General features: G+C 32.5%; 1 protein-coding gene across 2 annotated transcripts; it reads right to left on the bottom strand.

Moving 5' to 3' along the window:
* Window positions 1-890: 890 nt before the first annotated feature.
* Window positions 891-19,980, bottom strand: LOC117324252. Of its 2 annotated transcripts, none has more exons than XM_033880022.1 (4): window positions 19,856-19,980; window positions 7,910-8,104; window positions 4,750-4,857; window positions 891-4,392 (listed from the first exon to the last, which is right to left on the bottom strand). In XM_033880022.1, the coding sequence occupies exons 1-4, from the start codon at window positions 19,916-19,918 to the stop codon at window positions 3,904-3,906; spliced, it is 855 nt and encodes a 284-aa protein (XP_033735913.1). In that variant the 5' UTR covers window positions 19,919-19,980; the 3' UTR covers window positions 891-3,903. The 2 variants fall into 2 exon arrangements, with proteins under 2 accessions (XP_033735913.1, XP_033735914.1); XM_033880023.1 differs by lacking the exon at window positions 19,856-19,980 and adding an exon at window positions 17,860-17,991.
* Window positions 19,981-26,738: the final 6,758 nt, after the last annotated feature.

Below are 26,738 nucleotides of genomic sequence, written 5' to 3' on the forward strand. Positions count from 1 at the left end.
CATGTCTGACCTCAACCCTTCATGTCTGACATTTACCCTTCATGTCTGACATTTACCCTTCATGTCTGACCTTTACCCTTCATGTCTGACATTTACCCTTCCGTGTCTGACATTTACCCTTCTGTGTCTGACCTTTACCCTTCATGTCTGACCTTAAACCTTCATGTCTTACCTTTACCCTTCTGTGTCTTACCTCAACCGTCCATGTCTGACATTTACCCTTCATGTCTGACCTTTACCCTTCATGTCTGACATTTACCCTTCCGTGTCTGACCTCAACCCTGCATGTCTGACCTTTACCCTTCCGTGTCTGACCTTTACCATTCATGTCTGACATTTACCCTTCTGTGTCTGACCTTTACGCTTCATGTCTGACATTTACCCTTCCGTGTCTTACCTTTACCCTTGTGTCTGACCTTTACGCTTCATGTCTGACCTTTACCCTCCATGTCTGACCTGGACTTTGCATGTCTGACCTCTTCCCTCCATGTCTGACCTCTACTTTCCATATCTCACCCCTTTCCTTCTACGTTTATGCCCTCTGAAAGCCGAACATGTACAAAAACGGGCCAAAATAATCCTCCGTGTCTTATCCATTGCCAAGGATCCGTACAGCTTTTTTTGTGTGATAATTACAAGATGACCCATGTCGGCCTTTACGTGTTTGGTTAGTTTCAAATTTGACCATGTACACCTCGACATCAGAACGATCTTATGCCTCAGAGATATTGATATCAAGAATTATTTGAGGACAGACGATGGATTATGGACCACGGATGAATGGTGATTGGAACAGTCTAGAATAAGTTGAGGGTCATATAAACGTAGCGAGATAGATACATGTTCATCTGTATATTGATATACACAAAAATAAAAATAAACAACATCTGTACGTTTCGTAATTTTATTTTCTCTTATTAACAAATATAAAAGTGTAAAAATCTTTATACAGATAATTCTGTACAACACTGGCATGTTTTGAAAACAAATTGTAATATCTGACTTAACCACAGATTCCACTCACAACATATTCTACACAGTAGCCATTTTCACAACATCTTCTATGGACATTTTGTAGTAGGAAGTTACATTCCAAAGAGTACTGTGTTATGTACATGTAGAATGTAAAATCAATTCTCTTTAATGTTATTTCTTTATGAATAGCAAAATGTCATCCTCTGGTACTACAATTCAAAAAGACCACCTGAGTTGCGGGGTTTGAGTCACGTGTCCTGCCCAGGATACACAATGCCCTATCTCATTCATGCTATTTGTACACATGCGCACAAAACAAGTATACACAGCACAATGTACACAAACAACATCGAGTAAACTAAATCTTTATAAAAAAAACATTGAGACTAGTACAACAAAAATAAAAACCAAGCTTTGTCCTAAACCATGGGTGAAGTTCTCGTACCGTTACAAGGGGACAGAGTAAATAAACGGTAGGGATAGGAAAGAGAGGATTTGAGGAAGGAAGCAAGATGAGGTTGAAAAAAATGAATTTAAAATGATCAATAGCCTCTGGAATGATTCGGAGAGGTTACTCAGTCTACATAGGGTAACATGACAATAACAACAACATAAAAATCTCACGTGTTTGACAATCTGTGGTCCTAAACCAAAATACGGTATCTTCAAACGAAACATAACAAAACAAGCCAATATCAACATAGTCAACAAAAATCTACAACAAACATACTGCCATGTATTACACGTGCACGTCCCCCTATACTGGTCACCTCACACAGCGCGACTTACTGACTGGGAAGCACTAACACTATACGATTACAGGCTATTATAATGAAGCGAGAATACAATGAGTTATGATAGTGGAGATTTACATGTTACTTACATCATATCTACAATCGTACAGTGTCAACATCTGACCAAATCAGTCATGCATGTTACAGTGTACTCCGTGCCTCGTAATCGCGTACATTTTGTAAAATGAAAACATTCGTCAGTCTTTACATGCTTCTATATAATAACATCTTTACAGCACTATAGTAAAAAATCTCTACATGCAATCACCTGTGTCCTCACTGGCGTTCTACATAATTATTGCATATATCTTATATACATCCAACTGTCAATAGCATTTTCACACAAATGAAGTTCACACAGAGATTCGTCAATACAATGTATTTTTCTGACAGTCATTCAGACAAGTTTTCCCCACGGGAATAGTCTTGGGAAATGTTCCATGATAACAGTTTAAGGTATATTTCACCAATAAACCGTAACAAATAAACCAAAAATAAAATCTTAATCATAATTATGAAAAAAAAATAAAAACAAAAGTTGAAACAGAATGTTAATTGAACATCGTTTGAACATGTAAATTGGCTTTAGGACTCGCACAACTAAATATTATACTTAACGTTGTTTTTAGTGACTCCATCCCCTCATTCGCTCATTTGAAGTTCAAATGATGTGGGTGAAATTTATATCAAATTAAAGTTTTAAGTTTCGCTACCTGAGAAATGATCTTATTGTATAGGTTTGATGGCAAATAAGACCACACGGGTACTCGAAAGACAGTAACTCTTGGCATTTACAGTGGACGGAGGAACCCCCACCTGGGGAATCCCAGCCTGTTTACACCTGTACTCCTACGTCATTCTATTTTCAGTAGGAGTGTATATTTTTGTTTTTCAAGTCTTAAGGCATAACTTTTTATTCTAGTATATAACCCATTCCACACCTTAATAACACCCCCCAAAAAAACGCTAAAAAAAACACCTCAGAAACACGTTTTCGTTCGGGACTTTGTTCAGACGAAACAGCAGCTGATTGGCTCATTTAGTTGTGCGAGCCCTTTATACACCAATATTAGTATGACGTCAACATCAGTGAGTGTACCTATTGGGTAAGATCGGTTATCTCATTTACATAATATGTAGTTTGGTACTCGCCGTCAAGGCTGCTCTTAGTACATTGTGTTACCCTGGAGCTAACATGTCAGTGTCTACACGGTTCCTGTGTTGGGATAGACTTTAAAAGTTATGTGAAAACTCTTAGACCAAACTAATAAAAACTATACACAATTGCACCAAATTGTACTTGTTGAACTGTTAGGGAATTCTGAATGATTTAGTGTCCAACAGAAAGACTTTACCGGGTACCCATTGAGCTGTGACTAACCTCAGTAGTTATAGTACAAACTTAACATAGGAAACCACCTTATATGTAGTACCCATTGAACTGTGACTAACCTCAGTAGTTCACCTTATAATAGTCCAGCCCAGTGGACAATATATTGTACATTTTGTATTTAAGCATATTCATATTTCAACACCCGAAATTTCATTTCACTCCACGATTTTTCCTCCTTTAGAACCGGTAAGCAATTATATTGCTATTGAATATTGCAAAGTGGATATCTAAACAATATTAGTTTTTCTTGGTTGCTTTTCTCCGGGACGTACCACTGGGCTGTATAGTGTTATATCTCTCTCCAATGCTATACTATATTAAAATCTCCATCGATAAAACTATATTATGTTTTTTTCTAAATAACTTCTAACTGAATTCGAAAACAACTGATATATTGAGCAATTTTTCTGACCATATTATCAAGCCCGGCCTAAGAACACAGTATATTGCCTATATTAAAATCAACATAAGATATGTAGCGACGGGAATGATCGGTTAGATGGAGAGATGGAAATTATTCCTGTTCGGATATACTTATTCTCTTTTACTTTTAACTCTGTAAGCGGACATCTTAAAATTAGCTTTCTCCGGCTAGCCCGAGGTAAAAGTGTAACAACACACTCCATACTTCTCCCTGTACATAATTACCGCGATGTCGTTTAAAGAATCTTTGTACATGTCATGAAAATACCTGATTCAGCATTTTAGATCAAAAATATTCTTCTATATTAGCAAATGTCATCAGAGATGAATGGTAGAGCATCCCTCCCCTGGCACCACCTGTAGTTCGTCATCCAACCAACTGAAACACTCCGGTGGGGGAGGGCAGGCTTCCTCGTCCGCCGGGGTCTGTTGTGTCCAGATACATGTGCCTTTCTCCTTAGGGGGCGGAGTTATACACCAAGGAGTGGGTGGCGTCCACATTCCAGACTTGTTAGGGGGAGGGGTCCAAGTGTACGCAGGTTCGTCCTTAGGGGGAGGGGTCCAAGTGTGTGCTGGTTCCTCCTGAGGGGGAGGGGTCCAGGAATGTGCAGACTCTTCCTTAAGGTGAGGGGTCCAAATGCATGAATGTTCTTGATTCTGTGTAGGGATCCAGAGGCGAGCAGATTCTTGATTAGGAGGCGAGGTTGGTGTCAGTCCCAATTCCGACATTAGCCAGTGTTTCTGATCTAGAAGGGTCTGGTACTTTTCAGTGAGACATTTCTTTCTTTCGATCTCTTTGTCCAAAATCTAAAATATAAATAAAGGAGCCTTAATGATAAAAAGAAAGTGAAAAAAGTATAATTGTGTCCTTCGAAACTGTCGGTAATCTATAAAGCATACAAATGTATACAGCGGGGGCTAGCTCGACACGTTGATATACGTTTTGTACTCACAGTACAATGTAGGTATCATTTTACGGTGCCGTGTATGTAAACACACGTGCAAATATACTATAAACACACATTACTTTATATATGTTACATACACACATGTACATATGTTATATACGCACAAATTACTGCACGTCTGTTATGTACACGTACGTTTGTTATGTACACATGTGTACGACTGCTATGTACTTATATATAGATGCTATATATTTACCTGTTCTAGTTCTCTTTGCTTTGATTTCCGTTTCTGGCGACACCTTACTGCAGCTTCTCTGTTCTTTTCTCTTCTGTGTGCCACTTTCGTTTTCTCCTCACTTGTTAACTGTAAATACAACAATGACCAGTCATACATAATAAATATATAAATATATACATGTATACACACACATGACAAAGTAATAACACTGACTCTATATTATCTGTGGTACATGTAATAACACTGACTCTATATTGTCTGTGGTAATAACACTGACTCTATGTTGTCTGTGGTAATAACACTGACTCTATATTGTCTGGTAATAACACTGACTCTATATTGTCTGTGGTAATAACACTGACTCTATATTGTCTGTGGTAATAACACTGACTATATATTGTCTGGTAATAACATTAACTCTATATTGTCTGTGGTAATAACACTGACTCTATATTGTCTGTGGTAATAACACTGACTCTATGTTGTCTGTGGTAATAACACTGACACTATATTGTCTGGTAATAACACTGACTCTATATTGTTTGTGGTAATAACACTGACTCTATATTGTCTGTGGTAATAACACTGACTCTATATTGTCTGTGGTAATAACATTACTCTATATTGTCTGTGGTAATAACATTGACTCTATATTGTCTGTGGTAATAACACTGACTCTATATTGTCTGTGGTAATAACATTACTCTATATTGTCTGTGGTAATAACATTACTCTATATTGTCTGTGGTAATAAAATTGACTCTATATTGTCTGTGGTAATAACATTGACTCTATATTGTCTGTGGTAATAACACTACTCTATATTGTCTGTGGTAATAACACTGACTATATATTGTCTGGTAATAACACTGACTCTATAGTGTCTGTGGTAACAACACTGACTCTATATTGTCTGTGGTAATAACACTGACTCTATATTGTCTGTGGTAATAACACTGACACTATATTGTCTGTGGTAATAACAGTGACTCTATATTGTCCGGTAATAACACTGACTCTATATTGTCTGTGGTAATAACACAGACTATATATTGTATGTGGTAATAACACTGACTCTATATTGTATGTGGTAATAACACTGACTCTATATTGTCTGTGGTAATAACACCGACTCTATATTGTCTGTGGTAATAACACTGACTCTATATTGTCTGGTAATAACACTGACTCTATAGTGTCTGTGGTAACAACACTGACTCTATATTGTCTGTGGTAATAACACTACTCTATATTGTCTGTGGTAATAACACTGACTCTATATTGTCTGTGGTAATAACACCGACTCTATATTGTCTGTGGTAATAACACTGACTCTATATTGTCTGGTAATAACACTGACTATATATTGTCTGTGGTAATAACATTGACTCTATATTGTCTGTGTTAATAACATTGACTCTATATTGTCTATGGTAATGACACTGACTCTATATTATCTGTGGTAATAACATTGACTCTATATTGTCTGTGGTAATAACATTGACTCTATATTGTCTGTGTTAATAACATTGACTCTATATTGTCTGGTAATAACACTGACTCTTTATTATCTGTGGTAATAACATTGACTCTATATTGTCTGTGGTAATAACACTGACTCTATATTGTCTGTGGTAATAACATTGACTCTTTATTGTCTGTGTTAATAACATTGACTCTATATTGTCTGCTAATAACACTGACTGTATAGTGTCTGGTAATAACACTGACTCTATATTGTCTGTGGTAATAACACTGACTCTATATTGTCTGTGGTAATAACACTGACTCTATATTATCTGTGGTAATAACACTGACTCTATATTATCTGTGGTAATAACACTGACACTATATTGTCTGGTAATAACACTGACACTATATTGTCTGTGGTAATAACACTAACTCTATATTGTCTGTGGTAATAACACTGATTCTCTATTGTCTAGTAATAACACTGACTCTATGTTGTCTGTGGTAATAACACTGACTCTATATTGTCTGTGGTAATAACACTGACTCTACATTGTCTGTGGTAATAACACTGACTCTATATTGTCTGGTAATAACACTGACTCTATATTGTCTGTGGTAATAACACTGACTCTATATTGTCTGGTAATAACACTGACTCTATATTGTCTGGTAATAACACTGACTCTATATTATCTGGTAATAACACTGACTATATTGTCTGTGGTAATAACACTGACTCTATATTGTCTGGTAATAACACTGACTCTATATTATCTGTGGTAATAAAACTACTCTATATTATCTGTGGTAATAACACTGACTCTATATTGTCTGTGGTAATAACATTGACTCTATATTGTCTGTGGTAATAACACTGACTCTATATTATCTGTGGTAATAACACTGACTCTATATTGTCTGTGGTAATAACACTGACACTATATTGTCTGTGGTAATAACACTGACACTATATTGTCTGGTAATAACACTGACACTATATTGTCTGTGGTAATAACACTAACTCTATATTGTCTGTGGTAATACCACTGACTCTATATTGTCTGTGGTAATAACACTGACTCTATATTGTCTGTGGTAATAACACTGACTCTATATTGTCTGTGGTAATAACACTGACTGTATATTGTCTGGTAATAACACTGACTGTATATTGTCTGGTAATAACACTGACTCTATATTGTCTGTGGTAATAACACTGACTCTATATTGTCTGTGGTAATAACACTGACTCTATATTGTCTGTGGTAATAACACTGACTCTATATTGTCTGTGGTAATAACACTGACTCTATATTATCTGTGGTAATAACATTGACTCTATATTGTCTGTGGTAATAACATTGACTCTATATTGTCTATGGTAATGACACTGACTCTATATTGTCTGTGGTAATAACACTGACTCTTTATTGTCTGGTAATAACACTGACTCTATATTGTCTGTGTTAATAACAATGACTCTATATTGTCTGTGGTAATAATACTGACTATATATTGTTTGTGGTAATAATACTGACTATATATTGTCTTTGGTAATAATACTGACTATATATTGTCTGTGGTAATAATACTGACTATATATTGTCTTTGGTAATAAATAACACTGACACTTTATATTCTGTGGCAATAGCAATAACTATCCTGTCTATAGATATTTGAGACAAGTGGTGAATGCTTTACTTACCGGAGTTTGCTCATGTTCCTTGACTTCTACCTTCAGCTCGTCCAAACCTCTCTCTAACCGGGAATGTTGTATCTTGGTCCACAGTTCCTCCTTCAGCAGTGGTGTTATTACTCCGGACTTCCTGGCTGCGGTTTCGGCAATTTGTAACTTTAAGTCTGTACGTTCCTCTGGCCATACTGGTAGATCACCGTCCATCTATAGACATAAAACAACGCTCTTTAAGATTTTATTTCTTACTGAATAAAGCCAGAAAACTCCCTAACCTTAACCATTTCACCTAAAATGGTTGAAATATATCCAAAAAGAATAAGAGTACTTGTCATAATTTTGTTTGCTTGGTTTTTTGGTGTTTTTTTAGTGGTTTTTTGTTTTTGTTTATTTTTCTTATTTATTTATTTATTTCTATTTGATATGTTCAATTTGATATTTGTTTTCATTGACCAAAAATGCAACAAAGGTTTTGCCTTTAAACATAGACAGCAGAGGAGCTAAAAAGTACGGGTTAAGGGGCATGGTCATTGATATCATATCATTGCAGCACATGCACATCATATATATCATATTTATCAAATGGTGACCAACTTAACAGGTTGGTCAGTTAAAACCCTATATGATTGTATAAATGTAGGAAAGTAACTGTGACCCGGTCCTCTGTGTGAGAGGGGGAGTAACCCGCTAATAAATAAACCACTCCCCCCTCATTCTCGGTGGAGCGGAGTGTGGATGTTAGAGTACCTTTACAGGTTCGGACTTGTTCAATCTCTCCCCGTCAACACTCTCACTGGTAATATAGAGGTATACAGTAACTAGCACCACTCTCACTGGTAATATAGAGGTATACAGTAACTAGCACCACTCTCACTGGTAATATAGAGGTATACAGTAACTAGCACCACTCTCACTGGTAATATAGAGGTATACAGTAACTAGCACACGTAGCTGTTTAATAATTATATTGTTGCTTTTTTTCTCATTTTTCCGTTAAAATGAAAAAAAAAAGAACTGTAAGAGTTCTCGGGTCTTACTCAGTAATTCTTAGTGAAAAAATAATTGGTCATCTGCATTCTTGTAAAACAGGAGGATGTATCGATACAGCATACTGTATATGCATGTATCATGTGTATATCATTGATGAACTCTTTTTACTATACTGTCCAATTTGATAAAATTCTTAAAAGTTTTTGACCGAGAGTAAATAATTTACATGTAATACATATATGTCTCCGTCACTGTTGGGTTAAAACTGTTTTATGATTATATATTCTATATTTTTAGTTATCTTTCAATTACTGTTTCTCGATATTCTAACACTTAAACCCAAGGTGTCTGTGATTTCAATGTACGATTTTTCGTTGCAAACGTAAGTAAAATGCAGTTATATTTATATCCCCTATGGTGACTTGACCTCCCCAACTTTGAATTATTTCTGCCGTACTAATCAGAGTTACAGGTGTATACAATACAGGTGTATACAATACAGGTGTGTCGCGCGACTTTAACATGAAACGCGTGTTTTGTATAATTTCATTAACTGACATAAAAAAAAGCAAACGTAACAAAATGGATACAAAATAAGTAATGTGTGTAATACAAAATCGATACAAAATAAGTAATGGGTGTAATACAAAATGGATACAAAATAAGTAACGTGTGTAATATAAAATAGATACAAAACAAGTAATGTGTGTAATACAAAATGGATACAAAATAAGTAATGTGTGTAATACAAAATAAATACAAAATAAGTAATGTGTGTAATACAAAATGGATACAAAATAAGTAATGTGTGTAATACAAAATGGATACAAAATAAGTAATGTGTGTAATACAAAATGGATACAAAATAAGTAATGTGTGTAATACAAAATGGATACAAAATGAGTAATGTGTGTAATACGAAATGGATACAAAATAAGTAATGTATGTAATACGAAAACGAGAAAGTGAGACGTATCTATCCACAGATAGACTTTACAAAAACACAATTCAACACAATAAAACGTTAATTTTTCTAAGAAAGGTGATGCTTTTGATTGTGTAATACAAAATAAATACAAAATAAGTAATGTATGTAATACAAAATGGATACAAAATAAGTAATGTGTATAATACAAAATAAATACAAAATAAGTAATGTGTGTAATACAAAATGGATACAAAATAAGTAATGTGTGTAATACGAAATAAATACAAAATAAGTAATGTGTGTAATACAAAATAAGTAATGTGTGTAATACAAAATCGATACAAAATAAGTAATGTGTGTAATACAAAATCGATACAAAATAAGCAATGTGTGTAATACGAAATGGATACAAAATAAGTAATGTGTGTAATACGAAATATATACAAAATAAGTAATGTGTGTAATACAAAATGGATACAAAATAAGTACTGTGTGTAATACGAAATAGATACAAAATAAGTAATGTGTGTAATACGAAATGGATACAAAATAAGTAATGTGTGTAATACGAAATGGATACAAAATAAGTAATGTGTGTAATACGAAATAGATACAAAATAAGTTATGTGTGGAATACGAAATGGATACAAAATAAGTAATGTGTGTAATACGAAATGGATACAAAATAAGTAATGCGTGTAATACAAATGGATACAAAATAAGTAATGTGTGTAATACAAAATGGATACAAAATAAGTAATGTATGTAATACAAAATGGATACAAAATAAGTAATGTGTGTAATACAAAATAGATACAAAATAGGTAATGTGTGTAATACAAAATAGATACAAAATAAGTAATGTGTGTAATACAAAATAGATACAAAATAAGTAATGTGTGTAATACAAAATAGATACAAAATAAGTAATGTGTGTAATACAAAATAGATACAAAATAAGTAATGTGTGTAATACGAAATGGATACAAAATAAGTAATGTGTGTAATACGAAATAGATACAAAATAAGTTATGTGTGGAATACGAAATGGATACAAAATAAGTAATGTGTGTAATACGAAATGGATACAAAATAAGTAATGCGTGTAATACAAATGGATACAAAATAAGTAATGTGTGTAATACAAAATAGATACAAAATAAGTAATGTGTGTAATACAAAATAGATACAAAATAAGTAATGTGTGTAATACAAAATAAATACAAAATAAGTAATGTATGTAATACAAAATGGATACAAAATAAGTAATGTGTATAATACAAAATAAATACAAAATAAGTAATGTGTGTAATACAAAATGGATACAAAATAAGTAATGTGTGTAATACGAAATAAATACAAAATAAGTAATGTGTGTAATACAAAATAAGTAATGTGTGTAATACAAAATCGATACAAAATAAGTAATGTGTGTAATACAAAATCGATACAAAATAAGCAATGTGTGTAATACGAAATGGATACAAAATAAGTAATGTGTGTAATACGAAATATATACAAAATAAGTAATGTGTGTAATACAAAATGGATACAAAATAAGTAATGTGTGTAATACGAAATAGATACAAAATAAGTAAAGTGTGTAATACGAAATGGATACAAAATAAGTAATGTGTGTAATACGAAATGGATACAAAATAAGTAATGTGTGTAATACGAAATAGATACAAAATAAGTTATGTGTGGAATACGAAATGGATACAAAATAAGTAATGTGTGTAATACGAAATGGATACAAAATAAGTAATGCGTGTAATACAAATGGATACAAAATAAGTAATGCGTGTAATACAAAATGGATACAAACTAAGTAATGTATGTAATACAAAATAGATACAAAATAAGTAATGTGTGTAATACAAAATAGATACAAAATAAGTAATGTGTGTAATACGAAATGGATACAAAATAAGTAATGTGTGTAATACAAAATAGATACAAAATAAGTAATGTGTGTAATACAAAATAGATACAAAATAAGTAATGTGTGTAATACAAAATAGATACAAAATAAGTAATGTGTGTAATACGAAATAGATACAAAATAAGTTATGTGTGGAATACGAAATGGATACAAAATAAGTAATGTGTGTAATACGAAATGGATACAAAATAAGTAATGCATGTAATACAAATGGATACAAAATAAGTAATGTGTGTAATACAAAATAGATACAAAATAAGTAATGTGTGTAATACAAAATAGATACAAAATAAGTAATGTGTGTAATACAAAATGGATACAAAATAAGTAATGTGTGTAATACAAAATAGATATAAAATAAGTAATGTGTGTAATACGAAATGGTTACAAAATAAGTAATGTGTGTAATACAAATGGATACAAAATAAGTAATGTGTGTAATACAAAATAGATACAAAATAAGTAATGTGTGTAATACAAAATAGATACAAAATAAGTAATGTGTGTAATACAAAATGGATACAAAATAAGTAATGTGTGTAATACAAATAGATACAAAATAAGTAATGTATGTAATACGAAAACGAGAAAGTGAGACGTATCCATCCACAGATAGACTTTACAAAAACACAATTCAACACAATAAAATGTTAATTTTTCTAAGAAAGGTGATGCGTTTGATTTGAATGTATATCTGTATGTACATTTGTAGTTACTTGTATTATGCACTGTACGTATCCATCTTGTCATGATTATTTCCTTCGTTTGTCACAAATGTCCTCATGTTACACATCTTCATGTGTCTGAGTGTGTTAATAAAAATCTTGAAATCTTGCCAATGAGAATAGAAAATAGATGCATAGAACAATGGTGGTTGAAAGGAGGGCCTCAGTTAACTGTACACATGAAAATAGTGACATGTCCACCATGCATCGGACACTCTTACACTCTTCACTCGCGAACAAAAGAAAATCAGTTGTTACTGGTTTAGAATTTTATATTTATGAGAAATAAAATAATTCAAATTGAAATTCAATTAACTAGAAGGTAGCTGCTTATGTTTGAACGGTATTATGGAGACCTATGGTAACAAGGAGTGGTTAGAAAATCTGTAACCTTAAACAGGGAAACCTCAACAAAATAATTCATAGTACACTGCAGAAGACTACTTATTATTTTTCTTTTTAAAGGCCGACGTTTAAGCCATGTTCCCACAGTTTACTCCTGAAAATGTCCTATCCAATTCATAAAGAAGTTTCCTCATAAAATAAGGCTAAAATAACCAGTAAAATGATCTGTGTTAAATGTTACTACAATGAAACTGGTTAACAGTGGTATGGCAAAATTCTCTATAAATATCATACTAATTTTGCTGCAAATTTCTACATAAATGTCATACTAATTTTTACTGGAAAATTATATATAAATATCATACTACGTTTACTGGAAAACTCTATATAAATATCATACTAATTTTACTGGAAATTCTAAAGAGTAATCATACTAATTTTACTGGAAATTCTACAGAAATATCATACTAATTTTACTGCAAAAAACTACATAAATTATAGCATACTAATTTTACTGTAAAATTTTACATAATTATCATACTAATTTTGCTGCAAATTTCTACATAAATGTCATACTAATTTTACTGGAAAATTATATATAAATATCATACAAATTTTACTGGAAAATTATATATAAATATCATACTAATTTTACTGGAAATTCTACAGAAATATCATACTAATTTTACTGCAAAATTTTAACATAATTATCATACTAATTTTACTGCAAAATTTTACATAATTGTGATACTAATTTTACTGCAAAATTTTACATAATTGTGATACTAATTTTACTGCAAACTTTTACATAATTGTTATACTAATTTTACTGCAAACTTTTACATAATTATTCTACTAATTTTACTGCAAAATTTAAATAATTATTCTACTAATTTTACTGCATAAATTTACATAATTATCATATGTACTAATTTTACAGCAAAATACTACATAAATAGCATACCAATTTTACTGCATTTCTACATAAATTACATTCTAATTCTACTGCAAAATCTATATAAATACTGCAAAATTCTACATAAATATGACACTTATTTCAGATCAAAATACTACATAAATAACGTACCAATTTTACTGCAAATTTCTACATAAACTACATTCTAATTCTACTGCAAAATCTATATAAATACTGCAAAATTCTACATAAATATGAAACTTATTTCAGATCAAAATATTCTACATATATAGCATACTAATTTTAGATCAAAATTTTACATAAACAGCAAACTAATTTTACTGCAAAATTCTTCATAATTATCATGCTAATTTCAATGCAGAATTATATTTTAATAATTTTACTTGAAATCTACATACAGACTTAACTATCATTCTAATTTACTGTAGTATTTAACTACAAAAACCTACGTAACACAGTTTCACATTATGTTATTTTACTACAAAAACCTACGTTACGTAATACAGTTTCACATTATGCTATTTTACTGCAAAGACCTACGTTACGTAATACAGTTTCACATTATGCTATTTTACTGCAAAGACCTACGTAACGTAATACAGTTTAACATTATGTTAATTTAACTACAAAAAAACCTTCGTAACACAGTTTAACATTATGTAATATTATTGTTTAACGTCAGCATTCCCATGATCACTCTACTTTATATCTATGTCTATCATTAATAAGGAGATGGTTTTACATAAGCTCTAAGCTTGTTACCAAATCCTCTTGTATACTTTTGATTTATTGTACTGTATTACTTATTCTCAAATAAATATTGTTTAAATTAACATTATGTGATTTTTCTCCAAAATCCAAGTAATAACTGTAATCATTGATCCCTAAAATCTCCCAAAGACGTGTTTAATACATCACCATTTCACTCTGTAATATATGGCAACTCTATTTCTGAACAAGATAGCACTTTTCCGCTAATTATCAAAACTTTCTTGCACGGATCTGTAACGCACATTTTTTTCACAAACAAAATCATTTTAGAGAATGTTCAATGTTACATCAGAGATACAAATCGCTTTACATGAATAGTGTATAAACTGTAATCTATACATAATGATATGAGTATAAGACTTACTTCTATGTCATAATGATATATTTGATATGGCACAGTCTGCTATTTCTATAACAATTTATCACTTTCATATAACGATAATAATTTTTATATTATTGTATTGATGTGTATGTACTGTTATTATCGTTGTAGGGAGAGGGCTTGTATAGGCTAGGCATGTTGCCTAATTCCAACTGTAGCAAATATTTGCACAATGAAATAATCTGAAATGAAAAATAATATGTGACATTCTCGTGCTCGATTTCCACCTAGTATAGACTGGTTCATAGTATAGATTTGGAGACTTCTGACAATCTACATTTTACATTTTTACATGATATCAATATTTAAATTAAATGCGACTTCATTACCACAAATATATTTGCTTTGTTTGTACATTGTTGTAAATATGTTTTTACTTGTTTCTGGTTACTTTTTGTATCATTTATATGTTTATATATTTATATGTTTGTATACACTGTATGTTTATGTTGTACATTTATTGTTAAATGGAAATTGACAAATAAAACACAGTTTAAACTAAATATGTTTTTCTCTGTACATCTAAGTTGTGAAGAGAAATAAAATTTCAAAGTTTTGTAATTACTGGAGTAATTTGATGGCTATACAAAAATAACATAACATAACAAAGATAAACATCTGATAAATTACACTTTGATGACAAGTGCAATACAAATGTACGTAAAATATCAACAAATAACAACATGAGAAACATCGCAGTATCCTGTGTTCATAGAGTCAATAACACTGAATTGTGTAATTAAATATCAACAAATGTCACATACAAATTTAACAGCTTACTACAATGATATAGTAACTGGTATTAACCTGCCAGGAATTACATTTAATGATGTTAGTAACCTGAAAGTAAAAACAATTTAAAGGTGGTTAGGTGATTACATTGTATTATCATTAGGGGATGAATCGAGACTCTTCCGAGCAGCTGGCCGTTTTAAAAACATGCACGAACATGTTTTTCAATCTATCCAAAACGGATGCTGACGAAACGTTTTATTAGTGTACCTTCTGTGTTGATAATTGAATAACAAAAATTGCAGAGTAAGAAAACGAATAATTTCACCGTTCATGATAAAAAAAAATACATGTATAATGCAAAAACTGTGTCTACGCAGATGTATTAATTAACATAAAGGTCATCGCCACAGGTCACACGTGAGATTTAAATACCTGTAGTGTTTATACCATTATTTGCACGGGTGACGTACCAACTAATTCACACTATAATTTTTTTCACTATTAAGGATCGACTTTTTTGCAAAGGCTGAATAATTTCTAATAATCCTGAGGTTTTGACTCAACGCAAAACACGTGGTGTATTATACTGTAATTTAGGCATTTACAGATAGGTACATGTACATATTACTATAGTGCTCAAAAAAATACATACATTCTTATAAATTTCACCAATTTTAGGATTAAGAGTTATTAGGTTATAACTCCAGTATTGCATTACAGTGACTTTTCACAAATGAAAAATAATAATTTCGAAGTTTTCAACTTGACGTAGTATCCCATCTGTAATTTTGCAAATAAAATTGATTTCTATTGCATTCGTGTTCACATGCTTCCTTAGATTGCCTGTGTTTTTCTTTTGATAATTCTGAAATGTACACTCATATATCATTTCAGAAAATCGTTGTAACACGAATGCTAGGCGTTTATTTGGTCGCACCTGTAGCTAATAGGATGAAGTGTATCAATTTAAAATCTGAAAATATTTTTAAGGAAACAAAAAGCCTTACGTTACTTATCTGTTGTTCGAAAATGACCAGTCTAAATTGTTCTGCCTCCGCCATTTTGTCATGCCCTTCTTCCTAGCTAGGTGACCCCCGTATCCGAGATACAGTATATAGTCAGAAAGTTACATTAGAGAACCATCAAACTTTTAGTAAGTTTCCAAACTAATAAAAAGAAAGCTAACCATACCATAGAGTCGAAGCATTAAAGCAAACATTTTAAAATCAAATTATAAATTTTGGAAATAATTCGATTTTTTAACATAGTTCAAAAAGGTGATGATGAAATCTAGACATACAACGTACAACATACGTTTGTCCAGCAGCCATCTTGGATTTCCTACTTATGATAGTGATACATGTATGAGCTTTAATAGTTTAATCTATATACATGTAAACATTAAGACAATGCCTAGATCGTGATAAATACTGTATATGTATTTTATCAATGCTGAATTGTTGGCATTCAGAATTTGTGAAAATTTCCAAACTTAATTAAACGCTGATGCAACGCACGTATACAAGTAAGCTTGCCCGGTCGCCCACACACATGCTTAGATAGGCGTGCAAACCACGTGTTTAGGTATCGGCTCAAAACATAAACATAAGACACATTCCTATCATAAATAAATAAAGTCTTAATGCAAACTGGTGTGTTTTGCTTTTTAACTGGACAGTATTAACAAGATTATGTGGTGTGATACATGTATTAATATTGGGTTCGATCAGCATTAAAATGACCATGTATTTAATTTCAATAATATATTAATTATACAAATAATAACAATAACAATATATAAATTAATCAAACACATAAAGTTGATAACATGTATTAAGTTTGTACAACAAGGGTTATGATGTTTGATAGGAAAACTGCTGACGAGTGTGATAATGGCTGGTGACAGATCGAGCCCCATAGCTACCCCTCCCACACAAATTTCCACATTCCTAAACCAGCGCATTGATTATAAACAGCATGAACCGCTGTTGTTTACGAAAAAAATAATATGCATATCAAAATTATATCATGTTAATATGCAGGTAAATAACTTTGGGGCAAACAATATAAAACCGTACTTTTAAACCGGTTGATGGTACAGGTAATGTAAGGCTACCGTTAGGGTGTAACTTTACAAAGCTAAATAGCGTGTTATTTTTTGGGAAAAGTTAAATAAACCCAAAATGACAGCACTTTTTACTTACCCTCCTTGACTAGAATATCCTAGATGAAATGAAACTACGAAATAAAATCCAATATGCACATTTAAACTCCCAGCGTGGTGATTTAAAGTCTGTTCCTTTTGTTCAGTTAAAGAGATGGGCCAGACATGTCGGGACTTGTTCTGGCAGGGGACGTTACTCAGGCACCTCCATGTCATCAAAAATGACGTCAGCCACATATAAATAAGGCCTTCTGTCTAAATTTAGTAACAGGTACTTTCCAAACAGAATTTATTGAGGTCAGCAAAATGTATGTGTATATATAGTTAGAATGTTTAAAATGATATAAGTTTTAACTCTTTTATTTTACCCACAGTTATGATATGAGATGAATCATGAATGAATTAACTCTTCAATAAAGAAAACGCAATATATTTATGTTGAGAAAATGATAAGAATAAATAGAATTAATTTGATCAAATACCCTGTCTGGTACCCCTTATCTTCAAATTTCCTATATCATTGTACGGTGATGCTCTAGTTTATATTTACAAACGACAAAACAAAATAAATAAATATAAACAACCAGGGATTATATGCATATCTTTATAATGCTAAGACATCAGCTGCAGCATGAACAAGAAAAATATGACGATTTTTTTCACCAATTGGTTGGTTTCAAGAGAAGCCAAAACACGGAAGTACATGTGTGGATGGGGTATTTATGGTGGGGCGCATACAGGGGGAAAAGTTTTTTATTTGTTTTTTTTTCTGTGCGAACATTGAACGATTTCACTACATACGAAATCAATTCTGGAAAACTAAAATAAATAAATAAATTAATCAATAAACAAATAGAAAATTAAAAAAATTCTAATAGAAAAAAAAAAAAATAATAAAAAATTATTTATCACAACAAACGTAATAAGTCTTTGTGAATGAATGAATATCTATTTATCCAGTTCAATTTCCACATTAAGCTTGAATAATATTATCTGTTTCAGATCGAACCTAAAATAGCCAACCAACAAAAAATTGACACGTGTGCTTCTCGCATGTTAATTTTTCTGGTAAGCTATTACTTACGAGTTGTTTCCCTTTAAGTTATGGACGCATTTATACATTATTACTAATCTATAAGATTAACCACGGACTTATCTATATCTTACTCCGCGGATTAAATGAGTTTATTTGTTACCACTTCTTTGATAAAACAATCATCAATTTACCTTGAACGTATAAAGGATCTAACAGTGTCTTCAGAGTACCAAATATATTTCACGAGTGCGTAGCACGAATGAAATGAAATATATTTGGTATTACTGCTGTTACCGTTAGATATTCTCGTTATTACATTTTATAGCAAAATATACCGAGGCAGCTCAATCTCTCCCAGAATTCACTACGGCCCCTGTCAATGGCTCACAAATGTATGCCAAATTGTGACGGTATGTATTCTACAGTTTTTGTGTATCTTGTATTACAACGTCATAAACTTGACGGAGAGCTACAATGGCATAGTTTTCCCCATTGTCGTTTGTAGGCAGTATTCTGATTGGTCAAGTCAGAAAAAGTGATATTTTTCACTAGTGAAAGATATCAGAAAATGTGAAACATTTATAGAATGGATAATAATCGATATTTCGCTGCTAAAAATGTAATATTATTAGACGCAACCAAAAGCAAAGTTCTACAATTAAACAGGGTGGTCAAAACGAACCCATCTTAACATTGCAGTCTGATATCATTGTCTGTTTAGCATGTTACGGACATCTGAGGTAAAAGGTCGGGATATATGTGCTAATCGTACACACATACTTGTTCTCCGATCCGTATGGCGTGGCGTGTACATAGACGGCGAGAGGTAGTCCACACTTTATGTACATGGTACAATGCTTTAACACATAATATTCTTATTATTTGTTGCATCATGATGAAAAGTTGTAACAGATTAATTGTCTGATGTGAACTTTGCATATTGAAGAACTATGATACAGAAAAAATTGCAGCACCAATATACATTCAAATAATTTACTACCTTTCTTGCGCTTTGGGCTGCAATGACAAACATGTTTCTTGAAATCTTCCATAGATGCTGCATAGTTGATTGTTATGGTGGTCTAGTGGCTGTGCTTTGTGGAGTTCGCGTACTTACTACATGTAACATAGTCTTTCACATGTGTAGTGTGGGACACGTGTGTGATATGTATAGACTGGGTCTCATGCAATGAACAGAAAAAGTTACATCATCGAACCTTCCAGAAAATTCCAGAAGCTTCGAATATATATTTAAATTCATTTCATTAAATGGCGATTACACTTTGTATGATTCAGATGATATATTTCAACAACAGACAACAGCTCAATAGGACAAACATTATCATAAGGGGAAATAACTCTTACAGATAGGTATTTTAATTGCTTTATTTACCTACATTTTTGTATATGTCGTTACTAAACCAAATTAGAGCATATTATACCTTATACAACAATTTACAGTGTCTAATAATAGCTACACGCGGTGACGTTCATCATAAAATATACTGATGGTGTATAATACTACAGGACGGCGATGATTGTAAAAACATTGGTGATCATTATAATACAGGACGGCGATGATCGTAAAATATATTGGTGATCATTATAATACAGGAGGCGATGATCGTAAAATATACTGGTGATCATTATAATACAGGAGGCGATGATCGTAAAATATACTGGTGATGATCATTATAATACAGGAGGCGATGGTCGTAAAATATACTGATGATCATTATAATATAGGACGGCGATGATCGTAAAATATACTGGTGATGATTATAATACAGGACGGCGATGATCGTAAAACATACTGGTGATGATTATAATACAGGACGGCGATGATTGTAAAATATACTGGTGATGATTATAATACAGGACGGCGATGATTGTAAAATATACTGGTGATCATTATAATACAGGACGGCGATGATTGTAAAATATACTGGTGATGATTATAATAATACAGGACGGCGATGATTGTAAAATATACTGGTGATGATTATAATAATACAGGACGGCGATGATTGTAAAATATACTGGTGATGATTATAATAATACAGGACGGCGATGATTGTAAAATATACTGGTGATGATTATAATAATACAGGACGGCGATGATTGTAAAATATACTGGTTATCTTTATAATACAGGAGGCGATGATCGTAAAATATACTGGTGATGATTATAATACAGGACGGCGATGATTGTAAAATATACTGGTGATCATTATAATACAGGACGGCGATGATTGTAAAATATACTGGTGTTCATTATAATACAGGACGGCGATGATTGTAAAATATACTGGTGATCATTATAATACAGGACGGCGATGATTGTAAAATATACTGATGATCATTATAATACAGGACGGCGATGATTGTAAAATATACTGGTGATCATTATAATACAGGACGGCGATGATTGTAAAATATACTGGTGATCATTATAATACAGGACGGCGATGATTGTAAAATATACTGGTGATCATTATAATACAGGACGGCGATGATTGTAAAATATACTGGTGATGATCATTATAATACAGGACGGCGATGATCGTAAAATATACTGGTGATGATCATTATAATACAGGACGGCGATGATTGTAAAATATAGTGGTGATCATTATAATACAGGACGGCGATGATTGTAAAATATACTGGTGATGATTATAATAATACAGGACGGCGATGATTGTAAAATATACTGGTGATGATTATAATAATACAGGACGGCGATGATTGTAAAATATACTGGTGATGATTATAATAATACAGGACGGCGATGATTGTAAAATATACTGGTTATCTTTATAATACAGGAGGCGATGATCGTAAAATATACTGGTGATGATTATAATACAGGACGGCGATGATTGTAAAATATACTGGTGATCATTATAATACAGGACGGCGATGATTGTAAAATATACTGGTGTTCATTATAATACAGGACGGCGATGATTGTAAAATATACTGGTGATCATTATAATACAGGACGGCGATGATTGTAAAATATACTGGTGTTCATTATAATACAGGACGGCGATGATCGTAAAATATACTGGTGATCATTATAATACAGGAGGCGATGATTGTAAAATATACTGGTGATCATTATAATACAGGACGGCGATGGTCGTAAAATATACTGATGATCTTTATAATACAGGACGGCGATGATTGTAAAATATACTGGTGATCATTATAATATAGGACGGCGATGATCGTAAAATATACTGGTGCATGATCATTATAATACAGGACGGCGATGATTGTAAAATATACTGGTGATCATTATAATACAGGACGGCGATGATTGTAAAATATACTGGTGATGATTATAATACAAGACGGCGATGATTGTAAAATATACTGGTGATGATTATAATACAGGACGACGATGATTGTAAAATATACTGGTGATCTTTATAATACAGGACGGCGATGATTGTAAAATATACTGGTGATCATTATAATATAGGACGGCGATGATCGTAAAATATACTGGTGATCATTATAATACAGGACGGCGATGATTGTAAAATATACTGGTGATCATTATAATACAGGACGACGATGATCGTAAAATATACTGGTGATCATTATAATACAGGACGGCGATGATTGTAAAATATACTGGTGATCATTATAATACAGGACGGCGATGATTGTAAAACTTACTGGTGATCATTATAATACAGGACGGCGATGATTGTAAAATATACTGGTGATCATTATAATACAGGACGGCGATGATTGTAAAATATACTGGTGATCATTATAATACAGGACGACGATGATCGTAAAATATACTGGTGATCATTATAATACAGGACGGCGATGATTGTAAAATATACTGGTGATCATTATAATACAGGACGACGATGATCGTAAAATATACTGGTGATCATTATAATACAGGAGGCGATGATTGTAAAATATACTGGTGATCATTATAATACAGGACGGCGATGATTGTAAAATATACTGGTGATCATTATAATACAGGACGGCGATGATTGTAAAATATATTGGTGATCATTATAATACAGGACGGCGATGATCGTAAAATATACTGGTGATCATTATAATACAGGAGGCGATGGTCGTAAAATATACTGGTGATCATTATAATACAGGACGGCGATGGTCGTAAAATATACTGGTGATCATTATAATATAGGACGGCGATGATTGTAAAATATACTGGTGATCATTATAATACAGGACGGCGATGATCGTAAAACATACTGGTTATCATTATAATACAGGACGGCAATGATTGTAAAATATACTGGTGATCATTATAATACAGGACGGCAATGATTGTAAAATATACTGGTTATCTTTATAATACAGGAGGCGATGATCGTAAAATATACTGATGATCATTATAATACAGGACGGCGATGATTGTAAAATATAGTGGTGATCATTATAATACAGGACGGCGATGATTGTAAAATATACTGATGATCATTATAATACAGGACGGCGATGATTGTAAAATATACTGATGATCATTATAATACAGGACGGCGATGATTGTAAAATATACTGGTGATGATCATTATAATACAGGACGGCGATGATTGTAAAATATACTGGTGATCATTATAATACAGGAGGCGATGATTGTAAAATATACTGGTGATCATTATAATACAGGACGGCGATGATCGTAAAATATACTGATGATCATTATAATACAGGAGGCGATGATTGTAAAATATACTGGTGATCATTATAATACAGGACGGCGATGATTGTAAAATATACTGGTGATGATCATTATAATACAGGACGGCGATGATTGTAAAATATACTGGTGATCATTATAATACAGGAGGCGATGATTGTAAAATATACTGGTGATCATTATAATACAGGACGGCGATGATTGTAAAATATACTGGTGATCATTATAATACAGGACGGCGATGATTGTAAAATATACTGGTGATCATTATAATACAGGACGGCGATGATTGTAAAATATACTGGTGATCATTATAATACAGGAGGCGATGGTCGTAAAATATACTGATGATCATTATAACACAGGACGGCGATGATCGTAAAATATACTGGTGATCATTATAATACAGGACGGCGATGATTGTAAAACTTACTGGTGATCATTATAATACAGGAGGCGATGATTGTAAAATATACTGGTGATCATTATAATACAGGACGGCGATGATTGTAAAATATACTGGTGATCATTATAATACAGGACGGCGATGATTGTAAAATATACTGGTTATCTTTATAATACAGGAGGCGATGATCGTAAAATATACTGGTGATGATCATTATAATACAGGACGGCGATGATTGTAAAATATACTGGTTATCTTTATAATACAGGAGGCGATGATCGTAAAATATATTGGTGATCATTATAATACAGGACGGCGATGATTGTAAAATATACTGGTGATCATTATAATATAGGACGGCGATGATTGTAAAATATACTGGTGATCATTATAATATAGGACGGCGATGATTGTAAAATATACTGGTGATGATCATTATAATACAGGACGGCGATGATTGTAAAATATACTGATGATCATTATAATACAGGACGGCGATGATTGTAAAATATACTGGTGTTCATTATAATACAGGACGGCGATGATTGTAAAATATACTGGTGCATGATCATTATAATACAGGAGGCGATGATCGTAAAATATACTGGTGGTGTATAATACTACAGGACGGCGATGATTGTAAAATATACTGATGATCATTATAATACAGGACGGCGATGATTGTAAAATATACTGATGATCATTATAATACAGGACGGCGATGATCGTAAAATATACTGATGATCATTATAATACAGGACGGCGATGATTGTAAAATATACTGATGATCATTATAATACAGGACGGCGATGATCGTAAAATATACTGATGATCATTATAATACAGGACGGCGATGATTGTAAAATATACTGGTGGTGTATAATACTACAGGACGGCGATGATTGTAAAATATACTGATGATCATTATAATACAGGACGGCGATGATTGTAAAATATACTGATGATCATTATAATACAGGACGGCGATGATCGTAAAATATACTGATGATCATTATAATACAGGAGGCGATGATCGTAAAATATACTGGTGGTGTATAATACTACAGGACGGCGATGATTGTAAAATATACTGATGATCATTATAATACAGGACGGCGATGATTGTAAAATATACTGATGATCATTATAATACAGGACGGCGATGATCGTAAAATATACTGATGATCATTATAATACAGGACGGCGATGATTGTAAAATATACTGATGATCATTATAATACAGGACGGCGATGATCGTAAAATATACTGGTGATCATTATAATACAGGACGGCGATGATTGTAAAATATACTGGTGATCATTATAATACAGGACGGCGATGATCGTAAAATATACTGATGATCATTATAATACAGGACGGCGATGATTGTAAAATATACTGATGATCATTATAATACAGGACGGCGATGATTGTAAAATATACTGATGATCATTATAATACAGGAGGCGATGATCGTAAAATATACTGGTGATCATTATAATACAGGACGGCGATGATTGTAAAATATACTGGTGATCATTATAATACAGGACGGCGATGATTGTAAAATATACTGGTGATCATTATAATATAGGACGGCGATGATTGTAAAATATACTGGTGATCATTATAATACAGGAGGCGATGATCGTAAAATATACTGGTGATCATTATAATATAGGACGGCGATGATTGTAAAATATACTGGTGATCATTATAATATAGGACGGCGATGATTGTAAAATATACTGGTGATCATTATAATATAGGACGGCGATGGTCGTAAAATATACTGGTGATCATTATAATACAGGACGGCGATGATTGTAAAATATACTGGTGATCATTATAATATAGGACGGCGATGGTCGTAAAATATACTGGTGATCATTATAATACAGGACGGCGATGATTGTAAAATATACTGGTGATCATTATAATACAGGACGGCGATGATTGTAAAATATACTGGTGATCATTATAATATAGGACGGCGATGATTGTAAAATATACTGGTGATCATTATAATACAGGACGGCGATGATTGTAAAATATACTGGTGATCATTATAATATAGGACGGCGATGATTGTAAAATATACTGGTGATGATCATTATAATACAGGACGGCGATGATCGTAATATATACTGGTGATGATCATTATAATACAGGACGGCGATGATTGTAAAATATACTGGTGATCATTATAATACAGGACGGCGATGGTCGTAAAATATATTGGTGATCATTATAATACAGGACGGCGATGATCGTAAAATATACTGGTGATCATTATAATACAGGACGGCGATGATTGTAAAATATACTGGTGATCATTATAATACAGGACGGCGATGATCGTAAAATATACTGGTGATCATTATAATATAGGACGGCGATGATCGTAAAATATATTGGTGATCATTATAATACAGGACGGCGATGATCGTAAAATATACTGGTGATCATTATAATACAGGACGGCGATGATTGTAAAATATACTGGTGATCATTATAATACAGGACGGCGATGGTCGTAAAATATACTGGTGATCATTATAATACAGGACGGCGATGGTCGTAAAACATACTGGTGATCATTATAATACAGGACGGCGATGGTCGTAAAATATACTGGTGATCATTATAATATAGGACGGCGATGATTGTAAAATATACTGGTGATCATTATAATACAGGACGGCGATGATTGTAAAATATACTGGTGATCATTATAATATAGGACGGCGATGATTGTAAAATATACTG

Source organism: Pecten maximus, chromosome 3 (assembly GCF_902652985.1).
Source record: "Pecten maximus chromosome 3, xPecMax1.1, whole genome shotgun sequence".
Lineage (NCBI taxonomy): Eukaryota > Metazoa > Mollusca > Bivalvia > Pectinida > Pectinidae > Pecten > Pecten maximus.